Genomic DNA, 22374 nt, shown 5'->3' on the forward strand with positions numbered 1-22374 from the left:
ATTCATATTATATGTCCAAGTAGTGAAGGAACTTTATATATAATCAAGTAATCCACTGAATGCCTATTGCAACAGGTCCAGGCAGGAGATTTTAAAATTGAGCTCTGCTGCCATCTTGTGGAGATCTACCAAATTTTCAGAGACGACACAACAAAAAAACAGAAAAGACAACATTTATAAAAGGACTTTTTGGGATCTGTGTACTTCTTCCATGTCAGTGACTCAAGCCAGGAGGGTAAGCAAACTTTACTTTAATTAACTGTCCACTACATAGACCAGAATTTATACTTTCCCCATGTCAACAAGTAATGTCTATATTTCAATGGACACAGAACTCCAGCCCTCCTCCAAACCCTTACTTTCTGCTTTCAAGCAATGCATCCCGCTTCTTCCCAGCAGCAGCATAAGGAAAGGGAGGTGCAGTGTGATGTAAGGGAGAGTGGGGGACTCAACTTCTGATGGTGGGGGGGGGGGGGGGCTTTTGACATCTAATATATGGGGAGTGGATGCGCTGGACATCTAATCTTACAGATACAACCGGCCCTTTTGAGAGCTATCATTACGCCGATGTGGCCCGCAATGAAATTGAGTTTTGACACCCCTGCGTGCAGAGGATTCTGGGTACAGCCACAGTTGCTGTAAAACACATAACACAATCTCTAGAAACATCCAGAGTTACATTACCTTTACCACCACCACTTGCACACACACGTGTTCAGGAAGTCGAATTGGAGCTCGAAAGTGCATGGCCAGGGCCACCAAAAGATGCAAAATGGCAACCAAATTCTTCCCATGAATAGCTGCAAAGATACAGGAAAAACTTTAACAGTTTATTCTAAAAAACAAAAAAAATTACATGGGATACAAGTTCACTTTTTAAATCACTTTTTAAAGTCTATGCCTTGTATTTTTTTTTTTACCCCTTTGTTTCTTTTTAGATATCCATATACAAAAAAATTATACACAGCCAGATCTTGTCTTGTATAAAAAATATATATATTTTGATATTTAAAATTATATATGTGCATGAGGGCAGCCACATTTTCCTCTGCTCCCTTCTGATCCTCTTCTTATCTCACCAATAAAGTTTGTTTTAAAGACTATTTGCAGTCTTTAGTAAATCAACCCCAGTGTGTGGGTGTTTGACTTCACTAAAAATGTTGAATGCAAAGTGTGGTGCAGCTCTCCATAGAAACCAACTAGCTTCCAGTTTTTTTTTTGACAAAGCTTAATTGAACAAGCTGAAAATAGAAGGTGATTGGCTGTCATGCCCAGTGCTCTTAGTAGCCAGACCGCATGGAATTCCAGCCTAGCACTGTGTTCCAGCAGCAGGCGAGAGGTTTCCCATCCAAGTCCCAGAACAAAATTGAGTCAGGCAAGTTTTCCAGTGACTAGCGGAGCAGCACTCTGCCAGATTTGATTTTGCTCTTGGAATGGGAATGGTAAGAAAAATAAAGCAAAGGGAAGTCCCCTCGTGCCGCGCCCGCGCCCCACCCTCCCCGGTGTCAAACACAGCATCAGCTACATACTGTAATCTATACAACACTCCCATCAGGTGCATTTGTTAGTTAAGGAAATTGTTTAGAGCAGCTTGGCCCAAATCAACCATTTAAAGTCAAAATAAATCTGTAACTCAGCTTTGAGTGTCATAACTGCATGATTTCCCTCTCTAGTCATATGTCTATATAATGTGTATAGTGCTGTGTAAATTGTACAAGCATTAAAAGTGGTTTTAAAAAAAAAGGTAGAAAATTTATTCTGTGAGGAGGGAGCAGGGCTGGGGCTAAGCCGCACTGTGTGTGTAAATAGATAGCACACAGTCCGGCTCGGGTTTAAGCCTGAACGAGTGCCCCTGTAGCAAGCTACTTGCTATGGGAGAACTCAGGAGGAAGAAGGGGCAACAGTGGGGGAACCCAGAAATGGAGAATCGGGGCTGCCCTGTGCAAAACCCTTGCACAGAGCAGGGAAGTGTAACACGTTTCTTATTTGGGGGGGAAAAAAAATAATTAACAAACTTTTACAATACCTGATTAAAGTAAAATAATGCTAAATATAAAAACTCAGTTAATGAAAAATGTTGCATGACAAAAAGGAGACTACCCTGCAGAGTAGCTTACCGCTTCCCAAAATATAAAAGACCCCGAGTTGGTGATCACATGCAGATATATGTCAAAGTGAAACTCTGCACCAAGACATTCCTTAGAAAAGAAAACCATACCGTACTCTAAAAGAACTCTGTGCATCATTGAAGATAAAAGTTTAATCTACCCACCTTAGCGTCTCCCTTGCGAATGCGTTTCACCCACAATAGGACTTAATTATAAAGCCACTCTTAATGTATTCTTAATCCCTATTGTGGGTGAAAAGCATTAGAGGGAGAACCTCAGGTGACAATGGGACTTTTATCTTTAATACATTTATGCATGGGAGCTTTTGGAGTGAGGTATGGATTTATTTTCTATAGGAACGCGCTGGCTGTTGAGGACAGACTTGTAATCATATCGACAACCACAGCGAAGAATTGTTTTGAAGTTGAGACCTGGAGCTGATCCTCTGGTTTAGCATAAAAGGAGCCGATCTCCACCTTTCCCGATCTGGAGCTGCACAGATCTGGAAATGTCTCACTGCCTGAGATTAGTCGTGTGCAGTGTCGGCTTCCTGGCGGGATCGGGCAGGTGGGTTGGAACTAGGATCCTGAACACGCCCGAGCCATATTTTTTCACCACTAGGTACTTTATTTTTTGCTATATAAGTAATACAGACCATTTTTAAAACAAAACTCATTTTTTTTGGTTTATGTTATTAAATTTTGTAAATAAATAATCTCTCTCCATAAATGTAGGCCAAATGTATTCTTCTACATTTCTTTGGCAAAACTAACCCAAATCGTGTATATTATTTATTCTGAGAGTTGGTGTCTACAAACTATGGTATCTGTATTTGAAAATTGCGACAAAGCAGCCTAAATGGGCACTTTTTGGAAAGTAGACTGTCCAAGGTATTTAGTAAGAGGCATAGTGAATATTTCAAAGTTTACATTTTTTGTCACGATTTTTTGAAAACATCAAGATATTTTTATTTTGTATTTTCTCACATATTTTCTATTTTAACCACTTGACCTCTGGAAAATGTACCCCCCTTCGCGACCTGGCTTTTTTTTTGCGATACAGCACCACTTTGCTTTAACTGACAGTTGCGCAGTCGTGCAACGATGTACCCAAATAAAATTTGATGTTTTTTTTCCCGCAAATAGAGCTTTTTTCTGGTGGTATTTGAACATCTCTGCAGTTTTTTTATTTTTTGCGCTGTAAACAAAAAATAAACAAAAAAACCCGGACCAGACCAGCTCCACCTCTCCATCTTGTCCAATGAGAGAACTTTTGGATGTCGTTCAGAAAACCCTCTGAATTAGCCTATGCCAAACAGCCAACCCCCCTCTGTTCACATGGCAGCAGGACAACTGATTGGCACGGGACCCGGAAACAAGTGGTGCCTACGTCAGATTCAAGGCCTATCAGCCATGTATGGTATATACATAGTTACATTGATGCAAGCATGTAACAATGTAAAAAAAAAATATCCATATCTGGATTATTTAGAGAGTCCAAGGTCCATTTCGTCCGAAGTCCAAAAACAGTCCCAACCTGTTTCAGGGGCTGTATGGTTCCTCATTCAATAGGGCTTAAACAGATGGTTTGAATGAAATGTTGGACGTGTTATTGTGGGGTTATTTGAATATAGGGCAGAATGAACACTCCACTTCTATTCGGGAGATGCTTTCAATTAAATCAAACCTTATATCATTGGCTTGTTTCCTTTGGGCTGCTGTAATTAAAGTGGTATTAAACCAAAAACTAAAAGCTTACCAATCCTTATATGTGGTGACTGCATTAGTTATCTTTTTTAGGCTCCCCCCCTCTGTTTTCACCTGATAATCTGGCTTGTAACACACCTCCTGAATTAGAGTGCCCCCACTCTGAATGAAAGGGCAAGAGGGATGTCTTTTGACAGCAGCATTGTCAGTCTGGGGGGAGGTGGATGTTTGTGTATCTAAATATGCAAGTACATCTGACAAAGTGAAGCTGAATGCCAGCTAACATATTCTAAGCAGTTACAGCAAACGATTTTCTTCTTTTGGGATAAATATTTTACATAAAAACTGTCAGGGTTAAATGTTTTGTCTCAACCCGATAAAAGATTTACTGTCAGGGTCACCAGATTAAAATAGAAGAAAGAACGCCTAAAAAAAGAAGACAAATGCAGCCATCACATCTAATGCCGCGTACACACCATCACTTTATGTGATTAAAAAAAAAAGACGTTTTTTAAAACGTCACTTTAATTGACCGTGTGTGGGGGAAAACGTCGTTTTATGTCTTCTAAAAAACGACCAAAAAAAATTGAAGCATGCTTCAATTTTATGTGTCGTTTTTCAAAACGTCAACTTTTACTTCACAGAAATTGACCGTGTGTAGCAAAAAACGTTGTTTAAAACTACGTTTTTTCACCCGCGCATGCCCAGAAGCTACTTATGAAGCGAGCTTCAATGGAAAAACGTGGTGGAATGTAACCTCGCTTTGCTAGAACATTGTGAGAAAAACGATGGTGTGTAGGCAACTTCGTCTTTGAAAATTGAAGTTTCAAAAACGTCATTTTTTACTTCACAGAAAATGTCATTTTTTTTCATCACATAAAGTGGTGTGTATGGGGCATAAGAATTGGCAAGCTGCTATATAATAAATATCTGCTTTAGGGTTTAATACCGCTTTACATAAATACATTTGGACCACTAAATCTTTTGTGTGGCACTCTGATTTTTCCTACACCTTCTAGTGTTCAGCTTGGGTCTTCTTCATGTTAGAGAGCTACCAAACCAGAGTCAATGTGACCCCACAATATTAAATTACCTTCACAATGAGGACCTAAACCAATTATGGCTCCACCACCTCCTACCTATACTTTCCGAGACTTTTCTTCTACTTCTATAGAATTTTGTGTCTCCGTTAAAAGGATTCACCCTCTCGGTTTGTCCTAGTGACCGCTGTCACAGAGACAGAAGGTGAAATTCTGAATTTTATGGTTGTCAATGGAATAGAAGGAACGATTTCCACCGAGGGCACCTATTCTGGTGATCATCACTAACTGGGGGTTTTCTAGGCACTTTGGAGATTTTTCCAATAATTTCCGTGTGTGCGTCTGTGACAGGAAGTGAAGGAAAATCTCTCTGATGGGACACAGATTCAATTATCTTTATTCAAAAAAATATATATATATATTATAGTAAGGGGTTAGCTCGGTAGCGGGGTGTGTGCCCCCCTGGATGGGTTCACTACACACTGAATTTATACAGACAGGCAGTCAAAGACGGTTGAAAACAACTTGCTGGAAACAAGTGCAAGCATCCAAACAGCATAAACAAAATCAAACATAAAATAAACCCTGGCCAATTGGGGCGTCTACCTTCACCACGCAGGAACCTATCTAGGGAGTCTGGCACAGCCTAGTGCTGGGCAGACACTGCTGGTCATACAGCAGAAAAACAATAGTCTCTTTTTGATTTTTATCACACAGAAAAATCAATCACCTCCTCAGAAGACTTTCAGCTACTGCTCTCCTTCACTCAGAAAGCCTCAGGATGCAGCAAATCAGTGGTAATCCTCTGGATTACTTATAGAGGCCTTAATTGCCTCATTCTGAACAGCTGAAGTTTTCCAACGCCCTTAAACCTTTTCTGGCTACTTTTGCAGCCGACGCCTAATAACAATTGGTGTATTGTCTAAACAAGGCAGAAATGTATGTCCCGTCTGTGACAACACCCACAGATTTACCTGACTTCCTGTCACAATATATATATGAAGTATGTATGAAGAAAGATGGAGAAAGGTGATCACCTTAGCCTCTGATATGCAGTTGCCATTGTGCTGCACATTTGATCAGTTATAACACTAGCCATTTAATGGCCTGACTGCTACCAGTTATTCCCATTTTGGGAATCTGTTTAGGCATCATTTGGGTTTAGGGACACTTCGTTAAAGCCCCCCCCCCCCCCAAAGGACTCTGCCAGGACCTGAATGCTGAGCAGAGCTTTTTGGCACATCTGCGTACGTGCCATTAGAATGACGGCATCAGAAGGGGGGTATTTGCATTCCAAACTCAAACATCAGATGTCTATGTTCATTTTAGTGTATTTAGAAAACTTTTGGTAAATTCCTTTTCAATTCTACATGCATCAGAAATGTAAACATTTGCATTATAGCCGTTAAGCCAATCAGAATATAGTCCAACTATTTTGGCACTTACAGTCCACATTCCATCGTATCGCCCACCCCTGCGGCCTCAAAAGCTCCTGGATATCATCTAAGATGTTCTGCAGCTTCTGCTTCTGTGCGATCTCAGACTGCGTCACCTCTGCCACACTCAGCTTGCAATTAGCGAGTTTTTCTACAAGAAGATTAAAAAACGAATTAAGTGTACACTCTTCAATTAATATTCCTTAACCACTTGACCACTGGGCACGTAAACCCACTTAATAACCAGACCAATTTTCAGCTTTCGGTGCTCTCACAATTTGAATGACAATTACTCAGTCATACAACATTGTACCCAAATGAAATTTTCATCCTTTTTTTCAAACAAATAGAGCTTTCTTTTGGTGGTATTTAATCACAGTTGGGTTTTTTATTTTTTGCGCTATAAGAGAAAAAAGACTGAAAATTCTGTAAAAATAAATAATTTTTCTTTGTTTCTGTTATAAAATTTGGCAAATTTAGTATTTTTTCTTCATTCTTTTGCATAAATGTGAAAGATGAAGTTACGCCGAGTAAATAGATACCCAACATGTCACCCTTCAAAATTGCACACGCTCGTGGAATGGCGCCAAACTTCGCTACTTAAAAATCCCCATAGACGACGTTGCAGGGTATTGCGGAGTATTGTGGGGTATTGCGGAGTATTGTGGGGTATTGCGGGGTAGTGGAGTATTGCGGGGTATTGCGGAGTATTGCGAGGCATTGCAGAGTATTGCGAGGCATTGCAGAGTATTGCGAGGCATTGCGGAGTATTGCGGGGCATTGCGGAGTATTGCGGGGCATTGCGGAGTATTGCGGGGCATTGCGGAGTATTGCGGGGCATTGCGGAGTATTGCGGGGCATTGCGGAGTATTGCGAGGCATTGCAGAGTATTGCGAGGCATTGCAGAGTATTGCGAGGCATTGCAGAGTATTGCGAGGCATTGCAGAGTATTGCGAGGCATTGCAGAGTATTGCGAGGCATTGCAGAGTATTGCGAGGCATTGCAGAGTATTGCGAGGCATTGCAGAGTATTGCGAGGCATTGCAGAGTATTGCGGGGCATTGCAGAGTATTGCGGGGCATTGCAGAGTATTGCGGGGCATTGCAGAGTATTGCGGGGCATTGCAGAGTATTGCGGGGCATTGCAGAGTATTGCGGGGCATTGCAGAGTATTGCGGGGCATTGCAGAGTATTGCGGGGCATTGCAGAGTATTGCGGGGCATTGCAGAGTATTGCGGGGCATTGCAGAGTATTGCGGGGCATTGCAGAGTATTGCGGGGCATTGCAGAGTATTGCGGGGCATTGCAGAGTATTGCGAGGCATTGCAGAGTATTGCGAGGCATTGCAGAGTATTGCGAGGCATTGCAGAGTATTGCGAGGCATTGCAGAGTATTGCGAGGCATTGCAGAGTATTGCGAGGCATTGCAGAGTATTGCGAGGCATTGCAGAGTATTGCGAGGCATTGCAGAGTATTGCGGGGCATTGCAGAGTATTGCGGGGCATTGCAGAGTATTGCGGGGCATTGCAGAGTATTGCGGGGCATTGCAGAGTATTGCGGGGCATTGCAGAGTATTGCGGGGCATTGCAGAGTATTGCGAGGCATTGCAGAGTATTGCGAGGCATTGCAGAGTATTGCGGGGCATTGCAGAGTATTGCGAGGCATTGCAGAGTATTGCGGGGCATTGCAGAGTATTGCGGGGCATTGCAGAGTATGAGGGCATTGCAGAGTATTAGGACATTGCAGAGTATTGCGGGGCATTGCAGAGTATTGCGGGGCATTGCAGAGTATGAGGGCATTGCAGAGTATGAGGGCATTGCAGAGTATGGGGGCATTGCAGAGTATGGGGGCATTGCAGAGTATGGGGGCATTGCAGAGTATGGGGGCATTGCAGAGTATGGGGGCATTGCAGAGTATGGGGGCATTGCAGAGTATGGGGGCATTGCAGAGTATGGGGGCATTGCAGAGTATTGCACAGGGAGGGATGGATGGCTGGATCTGTGACTGCATGTGTCACAGATCCAGCCCGCAGCAGCAGCTGCTGCTGCTTCCGCTCTCTCCCCTCTCACACTGTACAGTTCGGTACAGAGAGGAGAGGGAGGAACCGGCGTCATCACATGACGCCGGTTTGTTTACTAGCGATCGCTCCGTCATTGGACGGAGCGATCACGTGGTAAACCGCCGCTATCAGCGGCGATTTACCGTGATCGGTGATCAGCCGAGTCCGGAGGACCCGGCGGTCACGGAGATTCCCGTGTGCGCGGCCCACACGTGCGATTCTGGGAGGACGTACATTGACACCCTCCCAGAGTTAAGCAACCGCCTTGTAGACGTATTTCGTCTATAGGGTGGTTGTTAAGTGGTTAAAGTGGTCGTAAACCTCAGGACATGAAATATGAACAAAGCACATCCCTCCATAGTGTGTACTCAATCCAGAACTCTTATGCCTCGTACACACGATCGGAATTTCCGATGGAAAAAGTCGGATGGACTTTTTCCATCAGAAATTCCGACCGTGTGTATGCCCATCTGAGTTTTTCCCCATCGATATTCCGAATTCCATCGGCGTTTAGATAGAGAACATGTTCTTTTTTACTCCGATGGAATTCCGATGCGAGTTTGGTCGGACAAAGGTCCAATCGTGTGTACAGGGCTTTAGCGTCACTTGTCTGCTGCTTCTTTCCTCTGCCACCAGCATGAATCACCTCTGACAAGTATTCCTGACACCAAGAGAAAAATTATGCCCAATCAGCTCTCAGAGCTCTCCTTACTCTGCAGACTAACTTCAGCTCTCCGCCCATTTTTATACTGATAGTTCAGACAAGCTTTATAAATGTTGCTCTTTGAACAGATGTAGAGAAGAGAAAATTGCAGATAAACAGGTACAGCTTATACAGGAGGATTTGATTCATCTCTCTGTATTACCTGAAGCCAGTCACTTCACTGGGTATATGAAAGCATTTACAACCACTTTAAAAATCAAACTATTGAACCATAAGGGGCAAAAGTTTGCAAAAAAAACATTACACTGGTTACATTATGGAAAAATGGAGGGAAAGTGGATAAATTACGGTGCATATATGTAGGTGGTAATGATGAGAAAGAACAATGTCTTGTGTAAAAAAATACAAAAATAATTTTATTCAATACATAGAAATATACAAAATAGAAATATACAAAAATACTAAAAATATTTGTATTGTATTTTGTATATTTCTATTTTTGTATATTTCTATGTATTGAATAAAATTATTTTTGTATTTTTTTTACACAAGACATTGTTCTTTCTCATAATTACCGCCTACATATATGCATCGTAATTTATCCCCTTTCCCTCCATTTTTCCATAAATTGACCATTACTTGGGATTAGGTGCCTTATTATATGGGTGATTCTATAAGTGTCGGACTAAAAAAAAAAGAGATTTTTAATACAGCTTACCTGTAAAATCTTTTTCTTGGAGTACATCACGGGACACAGAGCGGCATTCATTACTATATGGGTTATATGGAGTACCTTCAGGTGTAGACACTGGCAATCTTCAAACAGGAAATGCCCCTCCCTATATAACCCCCTCCCATAGGAGGAGTACCTCAGTTTTGTAGCAAGCAGTATGCCTCCCAAAATGGTCCTCAAAAGAGGGGTGGGAGCTCTGTGTCCCGTGATGTACTCCAAGAAAAAGATTTTACAGGTAAGCTGTATTAAAAATCTCTTTTTCTTTATCGTTACATCACGGGACACAGAGCGGCATTCATTACTATATGGGATGTCCCAAAGCAATGCTTACAATGAGGGGAGGGAGAACATCTCCAAGACAAAAGGATTTAATTTAGAGATATACTCAAATCATAATAAATCCAACTTATTTGAGAAAAATAATCTTAAATTTTAAATTTAACTCAAAAAAAGAGGAGCCCCCGGAATCCGAGGGTCTCAAACTGCAGCCTGCAGCACTGCCTGCCCGAAGGCAGTATCAGTATTCCTTCTTACGTCCAACTTGTAGAATTTTGTAAATGTGTGGACAGAAGACCAGGTTGCCGCCTTGCAAACTTGAGCCATAGAGATCTGGTGGTGCGCTGCCCAGGAGGCGCCCATGGCTCTAGTAGAATGAGCCCTTAATGATACTGGAGGAGGCAACCCTTTCAAGCCGTAGGCCTGAGTGATCAATTGCTTAATCCACCTAGAAATGGTGGACTTTGCAGCTGCCTGCCCCTTCTTGGGCCCATCCGGTAGAATAAACAGCACATCTGTTTTCCGGATCTTCTCTGTAGCTTTAAGATAGGCCTTCATGGCCCTGACAATATCCAAGGTATGCAGCAACCCTTCCTTTCTGGAAGTAGGTTTAGGGAAGAAGGATGGTAATACCAAATCCTGGTTCAAATGAAAACTGGATATGACCTTCGGTAAGAAGGAAGGATGAGGGCGGAGAACGACCTTGTCCTTATGAAATATAAGATATGGTTCTTTACAGGATAAGGCTGCCAGTTCCGAAACTCTTCTTGCGGAAACTATGGCAACCAAAAACACCAACTTCCTTGTCAGTAGAACCAAAGGAACTTCAGCCAACGGCTCAAACGGTTGTTTCTGTAAACTCGACAGAACAAGATTTAAATCCCACGGACAAAGCGGGGATTTAACTGGAGGTTTAATACGTAAGACCCCTTGAAGGAAGGTCTTAACCAGCGAGTGGGTGGCCAGTGGCCGCTGAAACCACACTGACAGGGCAGAAATCTGTCCTTTGATTGTGCTTAATGCCAATCCTTTATCCACTCCTAGCTGGAGAAAACTTAAAACTCTATCTATGGTGAACTTGCGAGGAAGCCATAGCTTGGACTCGCACCAGCCTATATAGGCCTTCCAGACCCTGTGATAAATCACCCTAGAGACCGGTTTCCTGGCTCTGATTAGGGTAGAGATTACTTTCTGAGACAGACCTCTACCCCTGAGAATCAAGGATTCAGCTTCCAGGCCGTCAAATTTAGATGCCGTAAGGCAGGGTGGAGGATCGGACCTTGCGATAGCAGGTCTGGCCTTAGAGGCAGAGTCCAAGGGTTTCCCACTACCATCCTTAGGATTAGTGAGTACCAAGCCCTTCTGGGCCATGCTGGAGCTACCAGGATAACTGGTATGTGCTCCACCCGGATCCTGCGCAGCAGGCGGGGTAGTAACTGGAGCGGGGGAAACGCATAAAGAAGCTTGAACTGATGCCAAGGGCAAACCAGAGCATCGGTTCCGCAGGCCATCGGATCCCTTGAGCGGGACATGAACCTGTCTAGCTTCTTGTTGAGTCTCGATGCCATGATATCCACGTCCGGCACTCCCCATCTTTGGCAGAGTGCTTGAAAGACTTGTGGATGCAGAGACCATTCCCCCGGCCATAGAGTCTGGCGGCTTAAGAAGTCCGCCTGAAAGTTGTCCACTCCGGGAATGAATACTGCCGATATGCAGGGCACATGAGCCTCTGCCCATAAGAGAATCAAGCTCACTTCTCTCTGAGCGGCCTGACTCCTGGTCCCCCCTTGGTGATTTATGTATGCCACTGCCGTGGCATTGTCTGATTGAATTCTCACCGGGAGCCCCTGCAATTTCGACGTCCAAGCCCTGAGGGCTAGTCGAACAGCTCTGAGCTCCAAGATGTTGATGGGTAAAAGCTTCTCTGGCTTTGCCCAAATACCTTGGCGAGTGGAACCATCCACAATCGCTCCCCAGCCCGTCAGGCTGGCGTCTGTGGTCACTATCTTCCAAGCCACTGGGCTGAAAGATTTTCCCTTCAGTAGATTCTGAGGGTCTAACCACCAACACAGACTTTGCCGGACTCTTGATGAGAGAGGCAACGGGATATCCAAGGCCTGTGGCCTTCTGCTCCATGCTGACAGGATGGCTGCCTGCAGGATGCGAGTGTGGCTCTGGGCGTATGGCACCGCCTCGAAAGTAGCCACCATCTTGCCTAGTAATCTCATACATAGGCGAATAGTCGGTTTTTTCTTGCTTAGAACCAGTAGGATTAATTCCTTGATGGCTTTGACCTTCCTCAGAGGTAGGAACACCCCTTGTTGTTCCGTGTCTAATCTCATGCCGAGATATTCCAACTGCCTTGTGGGCTGGAATGTTGACTTTTCTTGATTTAGGACCCAGCCGAACCTCTCGAGGTATTGGACCGTGAGGGCCACTGCTCGTTCCAAGCCGGGAGATGAGTGGTCTATGACTAGGAGGTCGTCCAGGTATGCTAGGATCGTGACCCCTTGGATCCTTAGCTTGGCTAGGATTGGAGCTAGAACCTTCGTGAACACCCGGGGGGCCGTAGCCAACCCGAAGGGAAGCGCCACGAATTGGAAATGACGCGAAGCCACCATAAAGCGTAGATATCTTTGATGTGGCTGATAAATTGGAACATGAAGGTAGGCATCCTTTATGTCTATGGACGCCATGAAGTCGTCTTTTTGGAGTGTGGCAGCTGCTGACCGCACGGATTCCATCCGAAATGAGCGGACTTTTAAGTATGCATTTACCATCTTTAGGTCCAAAATTGGCCTGACATCTCCATTGGGCTTTAGGATGATGAATAGGTTGGAGTAGAAACCCAGCCCCTGTTCCAGGACTGGTACCTCTACTATTACTTCCTGGGAAAGTAGATGATCTAGAGCCGACCTTAATGCGGCTCTTTTCTCCAGATCGTTTGGAATCCTCGACTCCTGGAAATGAGGAGGAGGAAACCTTAGGAATTCTAGCTTGTAGCCTGTGGCCACGGAAGACCGTACCCACTCGTCGGGAATGCTGGCTTCCCAAATCTCCGAAAAGAGTCGCAGCCTTCCCCCCACCTTCGTGGGTGGGGGCGCCCCTTCATGAGGTAGACTTGGGGGCTGGTTTTGCTGGCTTGCGAAACCACTGCCTCTTGCCCCTAACAGCCTGTCCTCGTGATCTGCTGTTGAAGCCGAAGTTTGTTCTTGCAGGAGGCCGTCGATACTGCTTGGCATTAGAGGGCCCCTGCCCAGGGGAGGACTGTCGTTTAAACGCAGGTCCCTGAACCCTCTTCTTAGTTGGCAAGAGAGTACTCCTGCCGCTTGAAATGGTCTGAATGTATTTATCTAAGTCCTCTCCGAAGAGCCGTCCTCCATGGAAGGGAAACCCTGCCAGGAGCTTCTTGCATGGGGGCTCAGCCTCCCAGCTTTTTAACCATAAGAGTCTTCTCATATGGATAAGGGATAATGATAAACGTGACGCTTGTTGGATAGAATCCTTGATTGCGTCTACCGTAAAACATATGGCCTTAGGGACATCCGAAAATTCTTCTGCCTGCTCGGCAGGAATAAGTTCAAGCATTTGCTTAAATTGATCCGATAAAGCTTGAGCGACTCCAATCGCAGCCACGGCTGGCTGTACTACTGCCCCTGCAGAAGTGAAGGAGTTCTTAAGTAGGGCTTCCAAGCGTCTATCAACTGGATCTTTGAAAACCTGTACGTTTTCTACAGGACATGTTAACGATTTGTTAACACATGAGATGGCTGCGTCTACTGCAGGAGAAGCCCATCTCTTGGAAAACTTTTCTTCCATAGGATATAAGACAGAAAATTTCTTAGGTGGAAAGAAAACCTTGTCTGGTTTGTTCCACTCTTGGAACAAGACTTCCTCCAATAGAGGATGGATCGGAAACACAGCACTGCTTTGAGGCGCCCTCAGTGAGCCCAAAGCTGAAACCGTGGATACCTGGAGATCTGGTACAGGCAGGTTGAATGCCTTATGGACCAAGTCCGTCAAGCCCTGAATCCACCAGCTCTCCCTCAGGGAGACTGCCCCAGACTCCTCTGTATCCGGATCTTCGATCCCTGAACCTACTTGGTCTCTGTCCAAGAGGTCCAATTCCCCAGAGGAAAGGACCTCCTCTTCCGAGGGTCCGCGCACGGGTGACGGAGATCTATTCCGCTTACTACCCCGCATGGCTGCGGCTATCATTTCTCCCATGCTTCTCCGCATCTCATTTAAAGAGGCGAGTAACACCTCCTCCGTGACCACCTTAGGGTTGGGTTGACTCGCGTCAGCTCTAGCCCCAGACCCCGATGGCCCAAAGGCTCCCTGTGGGGAAAGCAGCGGCATAGCTCTATCCGAGACCTCAGATTCTGCGGGGGAATCCCCACCTTTTGTACCCTCTGCTCTTGATGCCATGGTACAATACCGAGGTACACCTGCTACTTATTGGTACCTGGGACTTATAATAGTTAAATGCCCAAACACCTGTTTGGGGAATAAAAAAATGTTTCCTCTACCCTAGATGACACTTTTTTTTTTTTTTTTTTTCAAAGAAAAACTTTTCTTCTTTTTTTTTTTTTTTTTTCAATCTAGGCAAGAAAAAACATTCTATCCCCCTGAGTAGTATTGCCAAAGAAAAGACTATGAGATGGAAAAGAAAACCAGCCTATTCCTAGGCTAAACCACAATCTTCTGAAGACTGTAGTATTCTTTCTGGCCACTGTGTGTCCTCAGCGCCCCGTGCTTCACTCCAGTCCTTCCTCCCTTAAGCCAGAGAAATGAATGAGCTGTGGCATCTAAGGAAGGGCCGCCCCTTCCTTTAAACCACTGACCCGCCCTTCCCCCCCAGCTAAAACGGCGCCAAATGCGTCTATAACACGTGCACGCGCACCGCGCGCGCGCCCGCCGACGGGGGGGGGGGGGTTGGGAGGAAGGGCCTCTCTGTTCCTGCAGCCGCAGGCCTGGAACACACGAGGAGGTCAGCGTTTTGCCTGCCTTGCAGGCATGAGGAAGAGGACTGGATAGAGCATCGCCTGGAGGCTTGCAGGTAAGCATAGCTCTCTGACACACACATACACTTGTACATAAAAGGCCCCACTCACAGCTTTTCCAACACTACCAGGGAGGTCACTTTTTATGGGGAAATATAACATATAGAGCCATCCTATCTTCATGATATGTGACTGGTTTGCCAGATGCAATGCATAACCTTAGGCATGTCCCCTGTGACCTCCCAGAAAAAACTTGCTAAGAGCCAAGCCCCGCAGGTTTTTTCCCCTTACTTACCTGCTCCATGCCGCAGGACTTTGCCAAGCAAGAGGTCCAATCTTCCCCCATCTCCGTGGGGATGTCTAGACCTTCAGGCCCTGGGAACCTTCTTCTTCCATGAAGGATCCACTGTCCTGGGCCCATACAGCACCCTGGCAAACAGAAAACATTAGGCGCCCCAAAGGTTTTCTAAGTTCTGGGCCCAGGGTCCAGCTCTCTTAAAAAGAAAGCATTATGGGCTATACCCCAAGGGTTTGGGGTCCGGTTACTGACCACTTTAGCGCGCAGGCTTTCTTGGACAGAACCGGTAGCTCACCTAATCCCAAGGATGCGGAGGCAAGCTAAACCATGACTAACACCTAAGACACTGGCGTAAAAACTGAGGTACTCCTCCTATGGGAGGGGGTTATATAGGGAGGGGCATTTCCTGTTTGAAGATTGCCAGTGTCTACACCTGAAGGTACTCCATATAACCCATATAGTAATGAATGCCGCTCTGTGTCCCGTGATGTAACGATAAAGAAAATCATATATTACACTGGCTACATTTATGGCATGGAGAAGGTGAGAACTAAAATTGGGCAACAGGAACACTTTACATTATCATAAAATACACTATGACACCTGCCCAGATTACAATTGTTCCTCCCACGATAATCCAGAAACTCGTTCTCCCCAGACAAAAAAATAAATAAAAATTAAATATATGTAACCCTTAATAAATGCATTTCTCCCATTCCCTTACTTTTGGCCTTTACATACAGTACAGTAAGCGAGTGTTGTCAACATAGGGCAGGAAATGTGTTACTGGCAGGATTGCCAAGTGTAAATAAAAAAGGAAAAAGGCCTAGAAAAAAAAAAAATGCAGCCACCATAGCCAAGGGCTGGTAAGCTGCAATGTATTCCCTTTTTACCCATGGATCCACAAACCCTTTAGTCAGACCAGGCTCGCAGTTGTGTGTCACTGTTGTCCTTTTAGCCTAAGTCCAGCCTCAGTTTGCATACATTATGGGTGCCCAACCTTTTGAAGAGTGAGGGCCACAATGAGCAGAGAGCGTGGATGGCAGCCCACTCTACTCTATAGAGCCCACTCTACTTTTTTTTGTGGATCAGATTGGAGGTAGGCGTTTGTAAATAGACACAAGTCCATTTACATCTGCTACTCCTTAGGAGGTGAATGGAGGGTCCAATTGGGTCGGACTGACCGTGTCAAAGGGGCCTTTGGCTCAGTGCAGGTTACACGCAGGTGCACTGCTAGTAATAAACTTACCTTTAATAACAGTATTCTATTCTATTCGATCCTAGAGCAGAAGGTTGTGGGCCACATCAGAGGGCTCCGCGGGCCACTGGTTGGGCACCCCTGGCATACATAAATGGCTCGATATGCTCTCCTTCAGCTGGCTCCCTCTAATTTTTGATTGACTTTTGTCAAGTCGCAAGTTGCCTGCAGGGCCACCCATAGCTTGAATTTCAGCCAATTCAGTAGGAATCGTACACAATTTAAGCCATCTATGGGGGGGGGGGGCGGCAGGGTTCTTTACTCTCAGTGATAATATGGTGAAGTACATGGTGAAAAGATCTGCATAATTAAACCAAAACTGTTTTCGACTTTGCAGTAAATATTCAACTGCATTTCCTGCAGAGAATAAAAACAGTAATAATGGGCCAGATCCACAAAAGGGATACGCCGTCGTATCGCTGTTTCTATCTTTGGAACTGATCCACAGAATCAGTTTCTCATAGATAGGCAGAAGATCCGACATGTGTAAGGGACTTACACTGTCGGATCTTAGGATGCAGTACCGCATCCGCCGCTGGGGGCATTTCGAGTCGAAATGCCGCTTCGGGTATGCAAATTAGCACTTACGGAGATCCACAAAGCTTTTACGCTTAGTTTTTTCTCCGTAAGTATTAGTTTGCAATCGCAAAATTAGGGCTGCTTTTACAAGGCCTAAACTGTTTACACCTTGTAAAAGTAGACCCTTCTATCCCTCGTCGCCATCTTTTTTTTTTCAATTTTTTTTTTCCCGCCGCAACTCGTATTTTTTTTTTTACGCCCGTCGCGATTCTCAAAACACGGCGCAACGTAAAACCGCGCCAAGCACGTCGGGAAAATGACACCGTGAGCATGCGCAGTACGGCCGGCGCGGGAGCGCGCCTAATTTAAATGGGACTCGCCCCATTTGAATAGGAACGCCTTGCGCCGGCCGGATTTAAGTTACACAGCTGAAAATTTCTAGGCAAGTGCTTTGTGGATCGGGCACTTAGGTAGAAATTTTCCGGCCGTGTAACTTAAATTGAAAAAGTTACGTTGCGCCGTGTTTTTGTGGATCTGGCCCAATGTTCATAGCAGCAAAAACCACCGGGAGCCAATAAAACTGGCAAACGATTGTGAGTAAACCCCTTCAATACAAGCCCTTCCACACCGACATCTGTAGGAATCCATAGCCATTGGTGTTCTAGGGCTCACACAGCTCTGTTCATCACCTAATAGCTTCTGCAGGACTTGTCCGTCATAGAAGTCTTCCTCCAGGTTCTTCACTATAATCCTGTCCTCCACTAGGACCTCGTTGATCCAATCTATAAGAACCTGAGGATGAAGGAAAAGCTTGTGAGAGTCGGTCATGCTAATAGAAGCTTTAACACGTATACATCATTTCCACAAAAGGTTTTCCACCTTTTATAAATTTGCAGCTTTCATTAAAATAATCCCCAGTGTTGCTACTATGAAAGTCCTCGTTCAATACTTCCTTTTATAGATGACAACGCTCAGTGCTTTAGCAAACTAAAGGTCATTCATTTAGAGTCATCGGTTTTAAAGAGACTCTTGCATAACCAGTAGTGCCTGGTGTTTTTTTTTTGTTCGGGGGGGGGGGGGGTGGCAAAAAAACACCCCTCGGCAGCGGGCTGCAGGCAGCGGCTCCAGGCTAGCAGCCCCGGGGTGCGGGCAGTGGCTCCAGGCTAGCAGGGTGCAGACAGTGGCTCCAGGCTAGCGGCCGCAGGGTGCAGGCAGTGGCTCCAGGCTAGCGGCCGCGGGGTGCGGGCAGCGGGCAGCGGCTTCCAGGCTAGCGGCCGCGGGGTGTGGCAGCGGCTCCAGCAGCTTCCTCCCTGGCTCCACGTCGGACTTCCAATAGGATCGCCTAACGTTTTGGCCACTCAGGAAACCGGTCTCACACCTGAATCCTGATTGGCGAAGAGAAGATTTAGTGTGAAAATAAATCGCGAACGTTTGTGATTGTCACACAACTGGGTGGGATCGGGACACGGTGCTCTGCGCCCCGTGAGCTCACCCTGTTTTGAAGCCTATTAGAGCCTCTGGCTCTAATCATATGCTACAACACCCCCCTATAGGAAGTCATTTGCCCAGCATCCTGAAAGGGGAGGAAACTGCGGCGGTGCTAGGGGGCGGTGCCTGTAATGCACGGACTGACACTTTTACAACCTAAAACTTAAAGTACAACTACAAGCCAAACTTTTTTCTTTAAGGGTTAGAGAGAGTGGAGAGGGAGTAGAACTAGGGTTACCACGTGTCCCGGATTGCCAGGGACAGTCCCGCATTTTGCAGGTCTGTCCCAGGCACCTTTATTCCAGGACAATACAGTGTCCCGGAATGAAACTGACACAGCCACCCCCCCCTGGGCCAATTTGATGCCCCCAAAAAAAGGCAGCCACATCACCGCTTTACTCACTGACAGTACTTGTCCTGGCCGGGAATGCCTGGAGGAGCACAATCCCCGCCCCCTGCTTGCGATTGGAGAAATCATAAATCCCACCTCTTGTGTCCAATCACTGTGCTGTGATTCGTTACAGCACAAGCTCATTTTTCGGAAGGGAGGGTGTCCCTGAATGGTAGTTTAGAAATGTGGTCACCCTAAGTAGAACACTTATCAGGTTTTCATCGCTGTCTGTGTTCCCAGAAATTCAGCCTCTCTATTTGTCCTGTTATCATCTAAAGTGGAAGTAAAACACAATTTTGGGTTGACGCCAGAACAGTAAAAGTGGAAATCTTCCACTGGGGGCAATAGCTCCAGTGGCCCGGGTGATATCCAGAGATTCCCTCATTCTGGAGGGATTTCCTCTCACTTCCTGTTTTGGCTATGGAACAGGAAGTGAAGAGATATCTCCTCAATGGGACACAAATGGCAAAAAATAAAAAAACATAACCTGACAAGGGTTATAAACCTTCCTTATTCTAGCAAAAGAGTCACTTTAAAGTCATAAATTCTAAATGTGAATACAGACTGTAACTTGGAACTCCAGAGCCAATAGTTAATTGGGGGCACACAGGTTAAGACTCTCGGGAGCTTTTGGTGCGTCTTTTACCCAAGATTTGCACAGAGGCCACTGCAAATAATGGGTAGCTACCAGTATATCACCAGCACACCAACAAGCTTGTTTCAAAGTGAAAAAGTTTCTTTACTTAAAATGATTATATAGAGAAGCTTATTTATGCGATTGTGCAACAAAAAGATTTTCACTTTGATACAAGCTTATTGGTGTGATGTTTTATCTGAATACGGGAACAGTGTGAATATGAAGGGCCAGATTCTCAAAAGAATTACGCTGTGTATCTACAGATACACCGGCGTAATTCGAATTTCCCGCCGGCGTATCATTGTTTTCTATCTAGAAAACATGATACGCCGGATTTACGCTAAGATCTGGCGTAATAATCTTACACCGTCGGATATTAAATGTAATGTTACGCCAGCCGCTAGGTGGCGTTTATGTCGTTTTCTCATTTGACTATGCAAATGAGCCTGATACGCCGATTTCCGAACGTTTTTGCGCCGCCTCGTCGTCGTTTACGTCGTTTCCGTAAGCGTAAACTTACCCCTGCTATATGAGGGGTAAGTTTACGAAGGTCCGTCGTATGCCATGTTAAGTATGGCCTCGGGACAGCGTCGTCTTTTTCCGTCGTTTACCTAAGTCGTTCGCGAATAGGGATTTGCGTAAATGACGCTCACGTCGGCTTCATTGACGTTTTCCGACGTGAGTTGGAGCATACGCACTGGGCTATTTTTGAGGCCGGCGCATGCGCAGTTCGATCGGCGCGGGGGCACGCTTAATTTAAATACAAGCCGCCCCCTTTGAATTACGCGGCCTTACGCCGGGCCATTTACACTACGCCGCCGCAAATTACGGAGCAAGTGCTTTGAGAATACGGCACTTGCTCCAGTAAGTTGCGGCGGCGTAGTGTAAATGGCTTACGCTACGCCGCCGCGGATTCTACGAAAATCGGGCCCAAAGAGCGTATAGAAAAAACAAATCGGCAGTTTTCCCCTCTTGTCTGTAGGAGCCGACAGATTGAACATTCTAAAGCCGGTCACAGATGGAGCGATTTTCAAAATCACCCGATTTCCCCATCAACAGTGCCTGCTGGGAGAACACACATTGATTATTGCTAGGGCTATAGCCGCTGAGAATAATCTCATAAAAAAAAAACAAAAAAAAAAAAAACAAACAAACACACACACACACACACACACACACACACACACACACACCTTTCTTCACCTCTTGTTGTTCTGCAGCCACTTCCAGTTCACATACACTGAATGTAGCATCAATGTCTGCATGGCCTTTCTCATGACAATATCCTGATGGTGACACCAGTGGACAACACCTGTGTAATGTGTGTTGAAATGGCCACTTGTCTCCATCATAAGGCTGTGTGACAAGGTGACAACAGAGAGCACAACCGGGAGACAGCTACAGAGTGTTGTCATCCTATAAACAGAAGTGCCTGAACAAGGACCTTCATGGCAGGATAAACCGGTATTATATTAATAAAGCAGCAGATTTAAAAAGACTAAAAATTACTTGAAAATTATATGACTTTGTTGGAATGACAGCGGGAATGAAAACGCACGATTTCAGCTGAACTCGCACAATTTCATTCCTGCATGTCAGTCCCAATTTCAGGGGAGGTTTCAGAGACATCTGTGTGGGTTTCCGCACAGAAGTCTATTGAAATCGCACCCCGAAGTTGCCAAAAGTAGTACAGAAACTACTTTTGGGAATCGCAAATGCGACGTCGCACCGATTCGGACGCTGCCATTGCCGGCAAACTAAAATGCAGCTTTAGTTGCATTTTAGTCATCTGAATTGAAAAACTTTATTTTGTTTAGTTTTCGTCAAGGAAATAATGCTGCTGACAAAAAGTAAGATAAAAATATTTTTGTTGATGAAATTACTACTGTTTGGAGAGATTGTCACTTCCTGTCTGGTAAAAAGTTTGTCCCCAGGACAGGAATTAGGGGAGAAATCTCTTCCAATAGCAACACAGACATTCTTTGTATATACAGGTGATAATCGAAAAGTTAGAATACCGTGCAGAAGTTCATTTATTTCACTAATGCAACTTAAAAGGTGAAACTAATGCAACTAAGGCAAGATAGTTCAAGCCGTGATTTGTCATACTTGTGATGATTATGGCTTACAGCTCATGAAAAACCCAAATGCACAGTCTCAGAAAATTTTAATATTGTGAAAAGGTGCAATATTTGAGGCTGGGTTCACACTACTACACTACTTTCATCCTACTTTGCTCTGCTACATTGGTCCTACATTTATCCTACATTGGTCCTACATCCATCCTACTTTCATGAACAGGATACTACTTTGGTCCGACTTCAATGATATTCAATGGGCCTGAAGTAGGATCAATGTAGGACCAAAAGCAGTACAGGGAGCATTTTCAAAGTCGGACCGACTTGTGTAGGACGCTACAAGACACTCTCATAGGGAAACATTGAACACAGAGCAAAGTAGGATGAAAGTAGTGTAGTAGTGTGAACCCAGCCTCAGGCTCAAAGTGTCCCACTCTAATCAGCTAATTAAGCCAGAACACCTGCAAAGGGTTCCTGAGCCTTTAAATGGTCTCTCAGCAGAGTTCAGTAGGAATCACAATCATGGGAAACACTGCTGACCTGACAGTTGTGCAGAAAATCATCATTGACACCCTCCATAAGGAGGGAAAGCCTCAAAAAGGTAATAGCAAAAGAAGTTGGATGTTTCCAAAGTGCTGTATCAAAGCACATTAATAGAAGGTTATGTGGAAGGGAAAAGTGTGG

General features: G+C 45.1%; 1 protein-coding gene across 2 annotated transcripts in view; it reads right to left on the bottom strand.

The window, feature by feature from the left end:
* The window catches only part of PARVB (parvin beta), a 78613-nt gene that overhangs the window by 26536 nt on the left and 29703 nt on the right, over positions 1–22374 (bottom strand). For both annotated transcript variants that reach the window (XM_040345817.1, XM_040345818.1), the window contains exons 4-6: positions 17786–17888; positions 6301–6441; positions 685–800 (exon numbers count right to left, since the gene is read on the bottom strand). In XM_040345817.1, coding sequence (XP_040201751.1) covers positions 685–800; positions 6301–6441; positions 17786–17888 — 360 coding nt within the window. The remainder of the gene's footprint in view (positions 1–684; positions 801–6300; positions 6442–17785; positions 17889–22374) is intronic.

This window comes from Rana temporaria, chromosome 3 (genome assembly GCF_905171775.1).
Source record: "Rana temporaria chromosome 3, aRanTem1.1, whole genome shotgun sequence".
Classification (NCBI taxonomy): Eukaryota; Metazoa; Chordata; class Amphibia; order Anura; family Ranidae; genus Rana; species Rana temporaria.